The sequence below is a fragment of the Tursiops truncatus genome, chromosome 14, assembly GCF_011762595.2.
Source record: "Tursiops truncatus isolate mTurTru1 chromosome 14, mTurTru1.mat.Y, whole genome shotgun sequence".
Lineage (NCBI taxonomy): Eukaryota > Metazoa > Chordata > Mammalia > Artiodactyla > Delphinidae > Tursiops > Tursiops truncatus.
In genome coordinates, this window is record NC_047047.1 from 80,448,727 (window position 1) to 80,465,297 (window position 16,571).

The 16,571-nt window shown below is 51.4% G+C and overlaps 1 protein-coding gene across 7 annotated transcripts in view; it reads right to left on the reverse strand.

The window, feature by feature from the left end:
- GREB1 (growth regulating estrogen receptor binding 1) overlaps positions 1 to 16,571 on the reverse strand; it is a 134,136-nt gene that overhangs the window by 7,820 nt on the left and 109,745 nt on the right. For 6 of the 7 annotated variants that reach the window (XM_073791584.1, XM_073791583.1, XM_073791582.1 and 3 more), the window contains 8 exons: positions 16,044 to 16,133; positions 12,657 to 13,270; positions 9,847 to 9,949; positions 7,445 to 7,603; positions 6,020 to 6,162; positions 3,669 to 3,830; positions 1,203 to 1,407; positions 149 to 323 (listed from right to left, as the gene is read on the reverse strand). In XM_073791584.1, coding sequence (XP_073647685.1) covers positions 149 to 323; positions 1,203 to 1,407; positions 3,669 to 3,830; positions 6,020 to 6,162; positions 7,445 to 7,603; positions 9,847 to 9,949; positions 12,657 to 13,270; positions 16,044 to 16,133 — 1,651 coding nt within the window. Of the gene's footprint in view, positions 1 to 148; positions 324 to 1,202; positions 1,408 to 3,668; positions 3,831 to 6,019; positions 6,163 to 7,444; positions 7,604 to 9,846; positions 9,950 to 12,656; positions 13,271 to 16,043; positions 16,134 to 16,571 lie in introns of those variants that run through there. The other variant, XM_073791587.1, reaches the window with a different exon arrangement.

The window sequence follows — 16,571 nt, forward strand, 5'->3', positions numbered from 1 at the left end:
CCACCACACGCCGGGCTCTGTCCACTGCACACCACACCTTCTAGCGTGAGGCGCACTCTGGGGTCCTCGAAGGGTGGACGAGAATCCCCCACTGAGAAGAGAGCACGTGCACTTGTCTTACTGGTGGGGTGAGTGTGTGGGTTCTCACCTGCTTCTCTCCCCACCACAGTCGACATCCAGCACGTTCCACATCACGCAGGAGTCATCAGAAATCACGATGAAGGGCCAGATGTCCTGCGGCTTGATCCCCAGTTCCTCCTGCCGGTTCCGCTCCAGCTCCAGGTTGTGGTAAGACAGCTCCTTGATCAGGAAATGGGCGGCACCTGAAATGGGCAAACGACCCCCGACTCAGGCCAGTCCTATGCCGACGACCACCCAGGACAAAGCCCCAGTGAGAAGAGAACTTGATGAAAGCCCATCGAGGCCCCAGCCCCGCCAGCTCCTGGGGGTCCTGATCTGCAGCCCTCACCCACCCACCATAGGCTGTTGACTTGGTAGAATTCTAGGGCAGAAAACACTCCTCTCCAATTTGCACACACGTCGATTTATCCTTGCTTTTCTAACAGCTGAGAACATGAATAAATCAATAACCAAACATTGAAGAAAAAAGAACCGTCAAATCAAAATAGCTTTAAAAGCCAAAAAGCTTAATGAGAAAGGTCTTTCCTCTCTACGCGGACATAAACTGTCTCTCGCCATCTGCCTGTACAAGGATGCGGTCACTAGCCACGGCGGTCGCTGACCTTCAGCACACCCTGAAAGGAGGTCAGGGTGGCGATCAGGAAGGAGGCAGTCTGTGCTCTGGGCAAAACTGGCAGAACAGGCCTTCAGAGAGTTAGAGATTTTTCAGGAGGCGATTTTATGAGCCCAATTTCTTGCATCGTCTCCTATCTAGAAAAGCACTAAAATCATCAACAGAGATATCTGCTCCCAGTGACCAGTAGCATCCCTCTGCCAACATGTGTGCTTGACTGCACGCGTCTCCCTCCACCAAAGTCCCATATACACTGACCTCCCCCCTTACCTCATTGGAGCAGTTCCTCGGAGCTATCTGAGAAGTCGTCTCCCAAGCTCTAGTCCTCACTTTGCCCCAAATAAAACTTAACTCACAACTCTCACGCTGTGCGTCGACATCTAGAACATTCTCTCAAGTCTCCACGCACAGAAATATTACAGAGTAGGGCACGTTTACAAAGGCCTACCGACTCCGGCGCTGTTGAAGATACTCGGGAGCACCAGCATGATGTGGTTGGGCCAGTATTTCTTATAAATCGCCATTTCATACTCCTTGACAACCAGCACATGCAAATGGCTGGCACCGTCCATCGCGTGGTACAGGTTAAAGAGCCCGTGCTCGTGACGGCCCGTCGTGGGAGTGAACGTCGGACTCTTTATGTATTCATGACTCTGGAGAGTACGGGCATGAAGAAGCAAGTGTTTGTCAGCACGGCCACAACGATTCCCCTCCCTTTAAAATGTGACTTTGCTGCCTCTTCCATCAAGAGATGGCATCTATTTCCACACTCCCTGCATCTGGCTCAGCCTTGGGACTTGCTTTTAGGGATAAAATGCAGTTAAAATGACAGCGCGCCAGTTCCGAGCCTGGCCTCCAGAGGCCTGACACATTCTGCCTTCTCTCGGAACCCTCCCAGGAAGAAGCCCGGGCTAGCCTGCTGGAGAAGGAGAGGCCGCAGGGAACAGACATGGGCATCCCTAGCCCAGCCGGCCCCCCGCCAACCTGGTAATTAACCTCGGACACAAATGAGAGCAAGCCACCCCAGGATAGCCACCCAGCAGAACTGAGTCCAAACTGCTGGCCCACAGAATCGGAAGCTAAGTACATGCGTGTTCGGAAATGGTTTGTTAGGTGAGCAAAACTAACAGGCGTATATCGATTACGCAAATTCATTAACCTCTCCTATTAGCACCTAACATCGTGCTCTGAGTACACGTTATTCCTGTATGACTTAAATCCCTCTATCACAGCCATACTCATACACGCAGGCTATGAATCTTTTATATAAATAACTGTGTTTTCTTTCACTCTTTTCTCAACAATAGGTTCCGCTGGCCAAGCTACGTCTTCTGTTCCTTCTCAATTCCTCAAAGTACCTGCTACAAAGCTGTGCATACAGCTGGTGCTCATAACCAGTTCTTTCTTTTTAATAAAGTTATTTATTTATTTTTGGCTGCGTTGGGTCTTTGTTGCTACACACGGGCTTTCTCTAGTTGCGGCGAGCGGGGGCTACTCTTCGTTGTGGTGCGCGGGCTTCTCATTGCGGTGGCTTCTCTTGTTGCGGAGCACGGGCTCTAGGCGCATGGGCTTCAGTAGTTGTGGCTCGCGGGCTCTAGAGCGCAGGCTCAGTAGTTGTGGCGCACGGGCTTAGTTGCTCCGCGGCATGTGGGATCTTCCTAGACCAGGGCTCGAACCCGTGTCCCCTGCATTGGCAGGATTCTTAACCACTGCGCCACCAGGGAAGCCCCTCATAACCAGTTCTGATGGGAACCGCCTGGAAAAGCTAGTGTAGTAACTGATAAAGTCTCAAGCACCTTATAGTAAAGGCCTCACTGCCACTTTACAAATGTTTTCATTCTTGATAATAGCCTGCTGGGTCTGCAAGGCTGGGTTCAGCTCTGGGCATGCCTGGCCCTCTGGAGAAGGAACAGCAGAGCTGTACACAAGGTCCGTGGGGCTGGGGCTGGGGCTGGGGAAGGGGCAATGGGTTGACTCTGAGGTTGTCAGGCTGGAACTGTCAAACCAACCGCCCCTAAAAATGGCGGCCAGAGAGACGATGGATCATTGGGAACAATCTCCTCGGAAGAGAGAAAATTTCTCCTTTAGAGGATATACGTTGAAATATTTACAAATGAAATGATGCAATGTCTGAGATTCGCTTCCAAGTAACACAGGAAGGCAGATGAAGAGAGATGGCTTGATGAAGCAAGAGTGGCCTTGAGTGCATAACTGTTGAGGTTGGGTAAGCAGCCCCGGGGGAATCATGATACTATTCTGCCGTCTTAGCCTGTTTCACATGTTCCATAAGAGGGCTTCCCTGGTGGCGCAGTGGTTAAGAGTCCGCCTGCCGATGCAGGGGACACGAGTTCGTGCCCCGGTCCGGGAGGATCCCACAGGCCGCGGAGCGGCTGGGCCCGTGAACCATGGCTGCTGAGCCTGCGCGTCCGGAGCCTGTGCTCCGCAACGGGAGAGACCACAACAGTGAGAGGCCCGCGAACGCAAAAAAAAAAAAAAAAAAAAAAAAAATGTTCCATAAGAGACAGCATGAAAGAAAAGATAGTGGAAGGGACGAACATTTACTGGCCCTTGTTATCTTCCAGGTACCATGCTGGTGCCTGACGTTGGTTATTCCATACAATTCTCACCACAAGCTTTTGCAAGAGTTATTATTGCCCAAAGCTTACAGATAAGGAAACTGAGGCTCAGAGGCATCAAGTGGCAGTATGATGCCAAACTTGACTCAAATTTGACTGAGTGGCCACAAAGCCCTTGTGCCCCCCAGTCCCCTCCAAGCTGAGTCACCATGTTCGTCTCTCCCCGCCACACCCCACCCCATGTGCCGGACTCATCAAGAACCACAGTCTCTGGGTCTCCAGCTCGGTGGGCCCTTGCAGCCACTTTGATTTGCCCCCCGGGGACTCGAAGCCGGTACCTTGTCTGTGACAAGGGGCAGCCGCATGCTCTCCAGCTGGCCTCCGGGTTGGCTGAAGACGAAGTGGTGCTCCTTGGACTTGGGGATGATGAAGTGGAGCTGGATCTCCTCTCCTAGCATGGAGTAAGAGAAGGCAAAGGCGTGCAGGGTGGACTCATAGAGCTGAGGTGCGAGGGGGAAAGGACAGAGCTTGTCATCAGAGTCCGGCCTGACTTCCCGGAAGAACCCAGGCCCGCCGTGGCCATGACTACACAGAGGTCGCTGCCGCCTCTGCCCCAGGCTGACGCCAGGACACAGTGTGGACGCCCACACCTGAGGCCACACCCACTGGGCCAGCGGCCGCTCCCGTCCCGGTGCTGACCGTGCTTCACCCAGCAACGCCACGTCGGCCGCCCAGCCCTTCCCGACGCTGGACCCGACCCAGAGGTGCGCTGGGTTACCAACTAAAGCATTCACGTGCCAGATCACATTTTAAATTGTAACAAAGGTTATTTTCCCACCGTAGGTAACATGTGTAACAGCCTATTAGTAAGACAATAACTGCGAACTTGCGCGCTTCTATCTCACGCGCCATGTCCAGGCCCCCTCCCGTCCGCTTGGCATTAAAGTTAACCATCTACGAAGCAATTAACAACGAAGCAATGTCCTCACCCCCACTTGGTGGACGTGGAAACTGACACCCACGGGTCTTGGGCTCACTCCGATCCCCAGTCTAGCCTCACCTCTAGTCACTTTGTCCAAGGAGCCCTCCCTCACCCAGTCACCGTGCCCGCACTGCTCTCTGGTGCGACCTCCAAGCCCAGCTTTGCCCAGGCCATGCTCATGCCCCCTCCAGTTCTCAGCTCAGGCGTCCACAGAGGGGTCTTCCCTGACCCTCACCCTCCATCTGACAGCCTCTCCTGCAGACGTGCAGCTAGCCTGCACTGTGCCCTCCCGGGAACCACGGGGGTGGCAGGGCCGACGCGGGCCGGGACACACCGGCTGTGAAGTCCTACTGTGGTTCTACTTTGAGAGCAGAGATGAGGGAGAAACAGATTCTGACCTGGGGAGGGAACACAGAGGGCCGTAACTGAGGAGTCTCCTAAGACTTCCTCTCAGGGAGCCTTGAGCGATGAAGGAAGAACAGGACAAGTAGAGGCAGGGAAATGCCAGCAGGGGGCCAGCATGTGCCCCTCAGTGCTCCTCGCAGGCCTGGTTTCACGCCCCCTGCCAGTGCGGCCCCCCGGACCCGCGCGCCTGCACACAGACCCGGCCCGCCGGCCAGAGCTCAAACCCGCCCTCCTCCTTCCCCCCATGCTTCGTTCCTTCCTTCACTGCAGACCCTGAAGGGACCAGGGACTGAACCCTCTGAGTCTCTCCAGATCTTTAAATTTCAAAATCAAGACAATGTTTTCACTTATAGGTTTCTCTGCCTTGAAAGAAAAGCTTCATCTCCGAGGGAAAAAATGTTAGGAGAATTATTCTGCAGCAAATAGGATTTCTGATTATTTTAATCCTCTGAAAAACTGCTCATATGTATTTTCTAATTTCGTCGACAGTAAAATTACATCGTTTAAAAAAATCTGTGCTAAAGGAAGACAGGTGCTACTTCAGTGGAAGCTGAGCTCAAGGCCGAGCAGATTCGGGAAAATTAAAGCTACCGTCTGCTGTTTCCCTCTGTAGAGGGGACGGACAGAGCAAGCCAGCGCTCTCGCCACCTTTGGGCCTTTCTGGGGCATCCACTCATGTATATATGAGTATGTAAGTCGTATAGAGAAGTATAAATTAACTCCCGCTGTAACAGCTATCAGTGTAGGTAAAACAATGTTATTTTTTGTTGTTTTTTGGATGATTATTCATTTGCGTGTAAATCCTGACAGCAGTGGAAGGCCTCCTACTGATAGGATCACAGTGAGAATAAGGGCTGTGATGAGGGGTATTTTATTTCATGCGTGTGACAGTGATAATATGGTGGTGGCTGAACTGTAAATAAATCATTAGGATGTGCATGTTGACTGGAATTGATTGGACTTAATGAGCTATTTACAGTTAATAAATATATGTACTATGTATACCAATGACTTAATGTAAATGCATATGAGCATGGGGTAAGTAATGCACGATTATACACATTACGTATCGTGTACGATATGATGCGTATGTGCTCGTATACGTGAACATACATATGAGCACGAAGTACATAATAATTTACGGGGGGAAGAATGTAAAAAAAAACTTGGCCGCACAGGTGTCTGACTGGCTCCCATCAGCTCCTGCCGCCCCCTCCTCCTCTTTCCCCATCTGGGCCTGAGATGAAAAGAAATACTAAGTGTAAAATGGGAACTGCCGCTGGAGCGGGGGCTCCGTCCTACCTGGTAGCGGGGGTGGAAGCCCATGTACTGGTGGCACTGCTCGCAGTGGTGGTACGTGTTGTATGCCGCATACTTGGAGAGCCTCATCCGCGCCGTCTGGCGCCGCACGTAGACGTCCTCTGGCTTCCGGCGCGTCCCTCTGTCTGCACGAAATCCCCAGCATTAAAGAGCAGCACGAGGCCCAGCCCACGTTCTCTCCCCTGCCTACCCACGGGGAACCACGGTAACAGGACTCTGTGCGACCACCTCTCACCTGTCTGCCCCAAGGTGACGCAGCTGGTCAGAAAGGAAGAGTCTCAGTGGGATAAACTGAAGGCTACGTTCACACGGCGTCTTACGCATGCACCTATGCATGGTTCCTAAACATATTCAAGGATTCGCTACGTAATATGCAAGTACTGTAAGGCACATGAATCACCTCCAGGTTTTCAAATGACGTAGCAAAATTAAGATTTTCACAGTCAGCCTCCATTCGAGAAGGTCTACTATGTGAAGGAACCTGCAGTGAAAGTGATCTGCTTGGGCTTCCCTGGTGGCGCAGTGGTTAAGAATCCGCCTGCCAAGGCAGGGGACATGAGTTCGAGCCCTGGTCCGGGAGGATCCCACATGCCGCGGAGCAACTAAGCCCGTGTGTCACAACTACTGAAGCCCGTGTGCCACAACTACTGAAGCCTGCGTGCCTAGAGCCTGTGCTCCACAACAAGAGAAGCCACTGCAATGAAAAGCCCTCACACCACAACGAAGAGTAGCCCCCGCTCGCTGCAACTAGAGAAAGCCAGCGCACAGCAATAGAAGACCCAACGTAGCCAATAAAATAAATAAGTTAATTAATTAAGTAAATCTTAAAAAAAAGAAAAAAAAGTGATCTGCTCTGAGAGCGACGAAGATAAAATGATTGGTTTGACAAGGAGACTGGTGAGTATTTTCCTCTCACGCAGCATTCACCAAACTTCCCTAGTCAGTGCTTGTAATCACACTGGCCACTCATGTCCGATGTTTGCTGCCAGTGACCCTGAAACCCAACAGGGTCATAATACTGTGGAAGTTAGCAGTCTCTGAAGAAGGAGCGAGAAAATGAGAGACCAAGGGCAGAAAGGGAAATAGGTGCATTTTGTTACAATCCAAGTTCACAGAGAAACATACATGTCTTTTTCCTCTATTAACCAGAACCTTCAGAATACTCCGATCACGATAAACCAAGAGGGTCCTCCCTGTTATTCAGCACCAACCGAGCCTTCCCTCGCGAGGTCTGTGAAGAGCCCTTCCTGTCAGGTGCGGTGGCGACCTCAGTTCTCCACCAGGCACTGTCGGTTCACCCACCACCACCAGATGAGTTCATCACTAACAAAATTCAGCTCTTCCCTTTGAGAGGCTATTCCCATGTACTCTGGAAGAAGGTGGCAGCAAGAGATTTAAAAATCTGACCTTCGCTCTTTATGCTCTGATGGTGTGAACAGATCAGACTGGCATCCTCATACTTCGGGTCGTGAATAATGTAGTCAAAAGGCAACTTCTTGAACAGCTCCAGGTCCGGCCAGGGGTCACTGAGCTGGAGGTCATGCCAATCTGATTCTTCTCTGAGGTCTATAGCATCAGTAGAAACACAGATATATGACAAAACAGGAAGTGAGAAGGCTTTATGTCAAATGTGCACAAGGATGATGGTAGGAGTGGAACTGATACTGAGTCTACAGGTTACCTGGGGAACTCCACTGGATCTCAAATACTCTGGCACCCGTCCCATTTTCAGGATTGTTCTAATTCAGCAAGAAGGTGCATTCAGATCTATCTCCATCCAGACAAACAGCCTTATGCTGTGTTTCCTATGGGATGGAGTTGCTCTTCTAACTTACACTAACTTCCACTCCTGGCAGTATACCTACCCCTGGGCTCTGGGCTTCTCCCCAGCACCGTCCCCCAAATATACCACACTGGTCCACACGACCGGCAGAACTTAATGTAGTTCTCTCTCTTGCTCTTACGTCTAAATGCTACCCAGCCAGTAAGGCCCAACTCCTATCACTTCACTTCTAGAAGGCGTCTTCTGAATGCTCAGGTACACTGGTTTCTCCTTCTGAATGCCACCACTACTCATGGCCCGACCCACATTTGCACATTTGCAGTGTATCACCCTACATTATAATAGGTGTAGTCTACAGGGCTCACTAAATGCTTGTTGGCTAAAAGGTAAAAAAATCTAGTTGGTCCAACTCAAACTTATGTAACATATTGATTTTACATCAATTGATCAATATCATTTTACATCATATTGATTTTACATATTTGATATGACATATATACAGTATAGACGATACTGATATATATCTAGATCAGTGTATCCTACTATATATATACAGGCAGAGTACATGTCCATAAGAAACAGAAAAAATAAGGAAAGAAGAGGGAGAGGAACGTTTATTCTGTATTTAATAGGTGCTCAGTGCTTCATGTGCGTAACATCCGTTCATCTTCACAACATCCTGTAAAACAGGAATTACACACGTTTTGCCAAAGAGAAACCCAAGGCAATAAGGGAGCATTTAAGAAAGTAAGGATTTGAAGTTTAACAAACTGGATTCAAACCCTATCTTTATCATTGGTATATCCAACAAAATGAGGAGACAGAAACTCAGCAGACCTGTTGACTTTCATTTGAAAAATGGTTTCCAACTGTGGGGCAACGGTGGAAAGCTCAGAGTTTCGATGAAAAGCCTCTTTCCCTTCTCCTTCAAAGGAAAGACCAAGGACTGGATGGGCTTCCTTGGTCCTCAATTTTCTCCAAGTCAAAACTCAAACACAGCAAGAGCATCTAAAACAGTTCTGTGTATCCAAATGACAGGATTTCCTTCCTTGTCAAGGCTGAGTACATCGCCAGTACATACCCCCTCGTTATCCACGCAACTGCTGGTGGACGTCTGTCCATTAATGGACAACATACGGTTGTTTCTATACCTTGGCTATTGTGAATAACGCTGCTGAACACGGTGACTATGTGAGGTGACGAATGTGTTCATTAGCGTGATTGCGTGATTACTTCACAGTGTACACGTGTATCAAATCAGCCAGCTGTACAGCTTAAACGTACATAATACAAGCGCTGTTACAAGCTTACTGAGGCCCCTTCTCTACGACACACGACTCCTTACACAAATCTTCATTCCCAAAGCAATGGATTCCTTTACCAGACCAAGTTTCTGAGCCACTGGAGGGGCGCTGGAAGAGGAAATGGAGATGTTCTACAATAAGCATGAACCAAAGAATCTTACCTTAATCAGGGTAAATTCTGTTCTGTGAATGAGAAGAAAAGGCTATTCCCTGCATAGCATATGTTTCCATTTTGCCCCAAGATGTTGACCTATGTGCTCAGCAGCCTGAGAGGGAAACCCTCCCCTGATGGACAACCCCGCTTTCCAGAGGCAGCAGCGAAATCTAGTTTGGTTCCAGCTCTGCCACCTCCCAGCTGGACTCCTGAACATGTTATTCTGGAACCGAATAACAGTATTCATCTCTTGGTGTGGCATAGGAAACGAAATGTGGTGATTTACGTAAACCATCTAGCACAGTGGGTGACGTTTGGAAGGTGCGCAGTAAACAGCGGGTATTTTTAGTATCGTAATTTTATCTCCCACCAAGGCCTCCCAGGCACTATTCTAGGACTGAGCAAAATGGCTACAAGGGCAAGATAAAAGCAGCCCTACAAGGCCCTTGGGAGGAGTCAGATCATTAATTTGAGAATTCCATCTTCAAAGTAAAAGATACAGCGGAAGTCACTTGAGAAACCGACTAAAGATGATTCCAAGCCCGAGTGTCATCAGCAGATAACTCACTGATATTGATCTCTTCTTCATCGTAAACATCCACTTCCGTCAGCCGGATGAGCATTCTGGACAAAATGCTGAGGAATTGCAGGTAGGCGCCTGTCTTCCCGATCTGTAGAGACAGCAGAACAGGAGGCAGCCTCAGTACGCCCTGCCTACGTGCGGGCGCTGACTGAGCACCTGACATGCCTCCACACCGCCACCTCTTTTAACCATCTCACCTAATTAGAAGGAGGGCTGGGGGGATGCAAAGATATTTGAGGGAAAATGTGGCCTGAAGAAGCATGGCAGGCAGACAGATGAACTCCAGTGGGCAGGAGACCCACCTGCTTATAAATCATTGCAAATGTCTTTCCAGATTTTAACTGGCCACATGGTTTAAGCCATTAGAAGTAGGACTCCATCAGGAGCTGAACAAAGGTTGCTTCAAAAAAGAATGAACTGACATTTCAATAATATCTTAAGAGTCTTGCGTAAGTGCAAATTGCTATCTTATATTAACTGATATGGCTGTAGGAAGACAACAAAATTCACTGTGCGCGACATAAAAGGCTGGCATCACATTTCTCTCCTCCTAAGGCCAGGAAAAGAAATAAAATGATTTTTCTCTTCTTCCTTCTCTTTCTTCTTGTTTTAGAAAATCCCCTGCCCCCTCAAGCCCAGCACCAGGCCAGTATACTATTGGTCTTAGTTCACTGAGGTCACAACTGGTTACATGCGTACCTGTGGGCTATCCTCGCCTCCCTCCAACCTGGTGCGCTAAGAATGTGCTCTCCAAGTTCTTAGCTCAACGCCCGGTTCACAGCAAGTATTCGACAAATGCTGATGAATGGAAATAACTAACTTTTTATTTTTTTGGCACTGCCGCACGGCATGTGGGATCTTAGCTCCCCGACCAGGGGTGGAACCCACACCCCCGGCAGCGGAAGCGCGGAGTCCTAACCACTGGACTGCTAGGGAAGTCCCGGAAATAACTGACCCGTTTAAAAAGAAAATATGAAACACAACTGGGGGGAGCTTTGGAGAAAATATATGCAATACATATAATTGACAAACGATTAAAATTTATAATCTAAAGAACAAAGCAAAAGAATAAAAGTCAAATGGACTAAAGGAAAAATAGAGAAACAAAACCAGAAAGTCACTGTAAAAGAAGTACCAATGACCAATAAATATATTAAAATATATTCACCCTTACTATTATACTAGAAATATACTATTTCTCCCCTATCAAAAAGGCAAAAGCTTTTTTTTTTTTTTTTTTGCGGTATGCACGCCTCTCACTGTTGTGGCCTCTCCCGTTGCGGAGCACAGGCTCCGGACGCGCAGGCTCAGCGGCCATGGCTCACGGGCCCAGCCACTCCGCGGCATGTGGGATCTTCCCGCACCAGGGCACGAACCCGTGTCCCCTGCATTGGCAGGCGGACTCTCAACCACTGCGCCACCAGGGAAGCCCAAGGCAAAAGCTTTTAAAGATTGATAACATTCAGTAATGTGAGGGGTATGGAGAAACCAGGAATCCTTCTTAAAAAACATTTTATTTTTTCCTATTTTTTTAAATTATGAAAAGTACTATATACTCATTTAAAAGTTCAAGAAATACAGATCAATAATAAAGTAGAATGGTCACAAATTCCAGTCCCCTGCTTCCTCCAAGCTCTCCTGTCAGGGAGTTTTTAGATATTTTCACACACGCAGACACATACACACACTGATTTTTTTCATAATTGATATGACACCACGTATATATTATTCTGCAACTTGATCTTTAAAATGTAAATATCTTAGAGAAATTTCAACGTCAGTATATAAAGAGCTATTGAATAGTTCAAACTTTCTGTGCTGAATTGCATGATATTGTTGTGCCCAAATGTTTTCAACCGAACTTGACCAATGCAACTTAAGTTGTTTCCAGTCTGTTTTTTAACTACTGTAAACAATACAAAAATGAGCATTCTTATACATATTTTTGTGGGTTTGGGTTTCTTGGGGTAGGTACCTGGCAGGGGAATGAACATCTGGTGTGAAAAGGAAACACGTCTTGAATTGGGACAGTGATGATGATGGTGACAATAACAGTGCTTTCCAGGGGTCAGGCCATGTTCCAGGTGCCCTACAATTATTCTCTTGTTTAACACTCCTGTGTTTGTGATAGAGTTTATCACAAGGCTATTATCTTCCTCACTCTCAGATGAGAACAGTGAGGCACAGAGAAGGCTGGAACCGGCCCAGGGCTCAGGTGATATTCTAGTCCGAATCCAACCCCAGGCAGTTCACTGTAGGGCCCACCCCCCAGCCCTGCCCTGTCTGGCCGAGCCCCCTCCCAAGACCCCAAACCAACCTCGTGCGTCCTCTTCACACGCTCACGACACCTGACATTCACACCGCCCAGGTTCCTGCCATGTTGACAGGTGAAACGGTCTTTTGTTGTCAGAAAAACACAGAGAGCTGGGAGATGGTGACAGGTTTCTCATCTCCCTGTTCAGTTTCACCAAAATCTTGCAGGGCAGAAACAGGGGTTGGCTTCCATTGTCAGAGTGGGAGGGAACCGCAGACTGACCATGAGGACCGAATGCAATAGTGTGGGAAATGCAGAATCGTTGTCTGAAGGAGCAACAGGCACCCGCAGGGAACTCCACCCACACATCACGCAGAGGAGGAAACCGGGGTCAGAGGATGGAGGTCACCCAGCCGTCCACCTGCCCACGTAGGGCCATCTGAGATTCCACCGCGGGAAGGCAGGTGTGAATAAGCCCCAGACCTGCCTCTGGGCGCGAACACAAGCCCCGCGGAGCCCGGGCGCATGGGGCGGCACCCACCTGGGGGGGCCCGCTGAGCAGCAGCCGGCGCGGGTGGAAGCCGTCCACGCGGCCCTCGGCGCGGCTGCCGTAGTCCATGTGGCTGGGCCGGGGCACCGTCCACTGCCGGTAGTACAGTGACTGCTCTGTGGACGTCATGGTCTTGCTGAGCAGGGGCCGGAACGAGCTGGCCCACATGACCGAGTGCGAGGGCAGGAGCGAGGCAGCCTTGGGCAGGCCGCTGCCGTCGGTGGACGTGACCATGTCGTACACCAGCTTGGGCAGGAAGACCACAGGCGGCCGCCGGCAGGCCTTGGTCATGGAGCACTGTGCGGCCTGCAGGACGAGCGGGCCAGCGGCGGGCATCGCGGACGAGCCCGAGGAGGACGATGAGGGAACTGACACCTGGATGCTCCACTGGCCGGTCTTGAGGCCGGGCTCCGGCTGGGGGGCCAGCCCGGGGCTGCACCTGCTGATGACCGACGGCGGCCCCCGCCCTGCCCGGGGCCACTGTCTGTCTCCCAGGGCCCTGCCCTCCTCCGCGGGGCCACAGGGCTGAGGCGATCGGGCCCGGTCCCCCCGCGAGGGCCCCGCCGGCTGAGCCTGAGCCGGGGACTCGCCGCACCGCGCTGAGCCTGCGGAGAGAGGGTCCCGTCAGTCAGGGCCCCGCACCCGCCGCTCCTGCTTCTGCAGCACCAACTCCCCTTACCTGCGACGACTGGGAATTTCCGTCAATGCCATCCCACCTCTGGTTAAATACAGACTCCTCTGTCCTTCTGACAAAGCCAAGAGGCACTGCGGGGAGACAGCCAGCCCCGCTCCCTGGCCCCATACACGTCGCAAAGGCCTCTCCTCGGCACCCCCCGCCCGATCTGTTCCAGAACCCTCACGTTCAGGGCCCAGCCTACACTCCTGCTTCTGTGCGGGTGGGTCCTGGAGCTCTGAACTCCCCTCTGCACAGCGTAGCGGTGCTTCTGGTTCAAAGCAGCAAAACTCACAGGACTGAAAAGGCTTGACTCTAATGCTACAACCACTTAGCTTCTAGAAGAACTCAAGACGGAAAATGCAGTACGCACAGCAGCTACCCAAATACGGGGTTTCGTTTGCCCTTTTCCCCACGTGGACCATGTTGAAAGGCAAGAAGAGTGTGGGTCCCTGGACACGGAGGGGCGGCGCTGTCTGTCTTTCATATCAATCCAGCCACATCTGCCCGGGGCAGGCGTGCCAGCTCTGAGCAACCCCGAGGACCTCAGGCTCCACGGGAACCACATCTCCATCTTAGCTCTGCTGTTTTCCTGGAGACGAGGGGAGCTGCTTCCCAGACCACCCTCCCCAGACCCCGCCCCACGACACTTGGTTCAGCCTGCGCTGCTCACCACACGGCTCAGCCAACCTCCCCACCGGATCCCAGCTCCCCAGCAAGGCTCTGACTCAACCCCGCAGCCTGGCAGGCTGCTTACAGGCTGCTCGTGGACAGAGGAAAGGCAGCACCGGCCTGTCCCCCTGGGCTAAAGGCCTGACTCCTGCTAAAATGCCTCTTCCCCGGGCAAGCCACCAGAGGTGATCAGCTCAGAGGCAGCGGAGGAGCTAAGGACCAGGGTCGGGGAGGCTGTGAGGACCTGGGCATCTGGCCCGGGGGAGGGACAGGTGAACACAAAGCACACGAAAGGGGCAGGAGGTTCCAAAAGTAGACCATGGGGACCCAAATGTCTTCACCCATGTCCTAGGTTGTGAAGCCCAGACTGGGAGGACCCGGAGGACGGAGACCCACACTGATGTTTCTCTCCATCCACCCGCCCTGACCTCAGTCATTCTGCCCCGGTTGAATCCAGGGGGACTGTCAGTCTATAAAAGAGGGACCCAGCCCCTCCCAGGCTGACTCATGTGACCCCGCCCCCGGCTCTTGACTCCTGTGGCCAAGTCTCCTCTCCCTGGACCTCCTGAAACGTGGGAGTTACACTGAAGGCCACAGGAAGCATCTCATCAGAGACCCCTAAGATCCCAGGACCCTCTGTGGAATTTTCAAAAGCCACCTCACCGGAAGAGGAGGCTGGCTGGCAGCCTGGGCATCCTACTCCACCTGAAGACACTGCACAGACCTGCGTGTCCCAGAACCTTCTAGAAAGCTGTCAGCCCAGGATGAGGGAAGAACAAAGCACCACACCTCTCTACTCTAACAGCACAGATACCCCCCCTGGTGCCCTGGGCTCCCTCTATTGCTTGGGGCAGGAGGATGACAAGCTGCAGCATTTGGCTTTTCTGACTGACTCCAGCCTCTAAATCAGACCTTTCTTCTATCACAGAGACCAGGCTCACGTTAAGGAGGCCTCGTCTGACTCCCTCTGTGCACACCTGTGAGGGAGAGCCCCACCACTGGCCCACTATTATCCGTGGGCAGGTGGGGAGGGGGAAGGAGAAAGGAAACCAAAGAAGGCCCCAAGTCAACCCCCCTGATGTGCTCTGACCTTTGCAGCCACGCCCTGACCCTGAGCTGTAACCCTGGAACCACTCACTGCACCCAAGCACCACACACACCTTCAGGCCCCAAGCCTCCTCTACCTGTGAAGTCTCCTCCACCTGGAATACCTTCTCCCGCACTGGAAAGCCTTCTCCTGCAAGGCCCAAAGGCCAGCTGCTCTCTGAAACCTGCAGGGATCACACCCTACCGCTAAATCTGCCTCACCTGAGACAAAATGAATTCCTTCCTCATATGCATAACCGTAACACCTCACAGGTGTGAATATGTGTGCAGAAAAAATACAGCAGCCCCTACTGCGACATAACCTGGTCCAAGGGAACAATGGTTTCCTTGAGAGCAGGTCCGTATCTAATTGGTCTCTCAATGCCCTGAGCCAGGTAGAGAGTAGGTTCTCCGTAAATGCTTGTGGTGGGAAGACGTGCCATACTGTCTCACGTGTGCCCGTCCTGACTGCTCCTGAGGCCGAGGCATCCCTCAGAGCAGAGACCTGGAGCACTTCATCCACATTCCCCACTCCCTCCACCAAAGTGTGGTCCAGGTCCAGGGGTCAGTGACACTTGCTAAATTTTGTTGTTTCTCCCCCAGTGAAGTCTTCTGTGTCCACTTCTCTCTGCCCTCAGACTTGACAAGAACACTCACCCAGCTCCTCTTCCCTGATTCCAACAGCTGCCTGCAGAGCACAGAGGGAGGGCCCTCTGACACCACCCGGCACAGGCCCTGCAGGGGCAGAGGCCACGACCTCCTCCCGGGAAGGACCCCCCACTCCCCGCCCAAGTCCAGAAAGACGCGTACTCTCTAGAAAGGCCAGTTCTTCGTAGATCCCTTCTCTTTCCAGTTCTAGTTGAAAATAAAGGATCTCTTTTCATTCTTTGAAATCTCAAAAAACAAAAACGGTCCAATTGTGGGATCTTTACCCCTTGGAGACTTACTGGATGCCTTAGAGGAGAGGGATGAAGACGCAGAGTCATGGGAGTGAGATCGTTTTCTCTTCACGGGGCTCCTCTTCTCTGATGTGGAGCCTGTTTCAAAACACACACACTGAAGAGGCCTCGTAATCATGGTCCTGTACGTTCCCCCAGCACTTCACAGTTTACAAAGTGCATTCACACATATCATCTCTCATCTGTCCACCCACCCACCCACCCATCCATCCCTCCATCCATCCATCCCTCCCTCCCTCTATCCCTCCCTCCCTCCCTCCCTCCATCCATCCCTCCCTCCCTCCTTCCATCCATCCATCCCTCCATCCCTCCCTCCTTCCATCCATCCATCCATCCCTCCATCCCATCCATCCATCCATCCCTCCATCCATCCATCCCTCCATCCATCCCTACTTCCATCCATCCATCCCTCCTTCCATCCATCCCTCCATCCATCCCTACTTCCATCCATCCATCCCTCCTTCCATCCCTCCTTCTATCCATCTATCCATCCATCCATCCATCCCTCCTTTCATC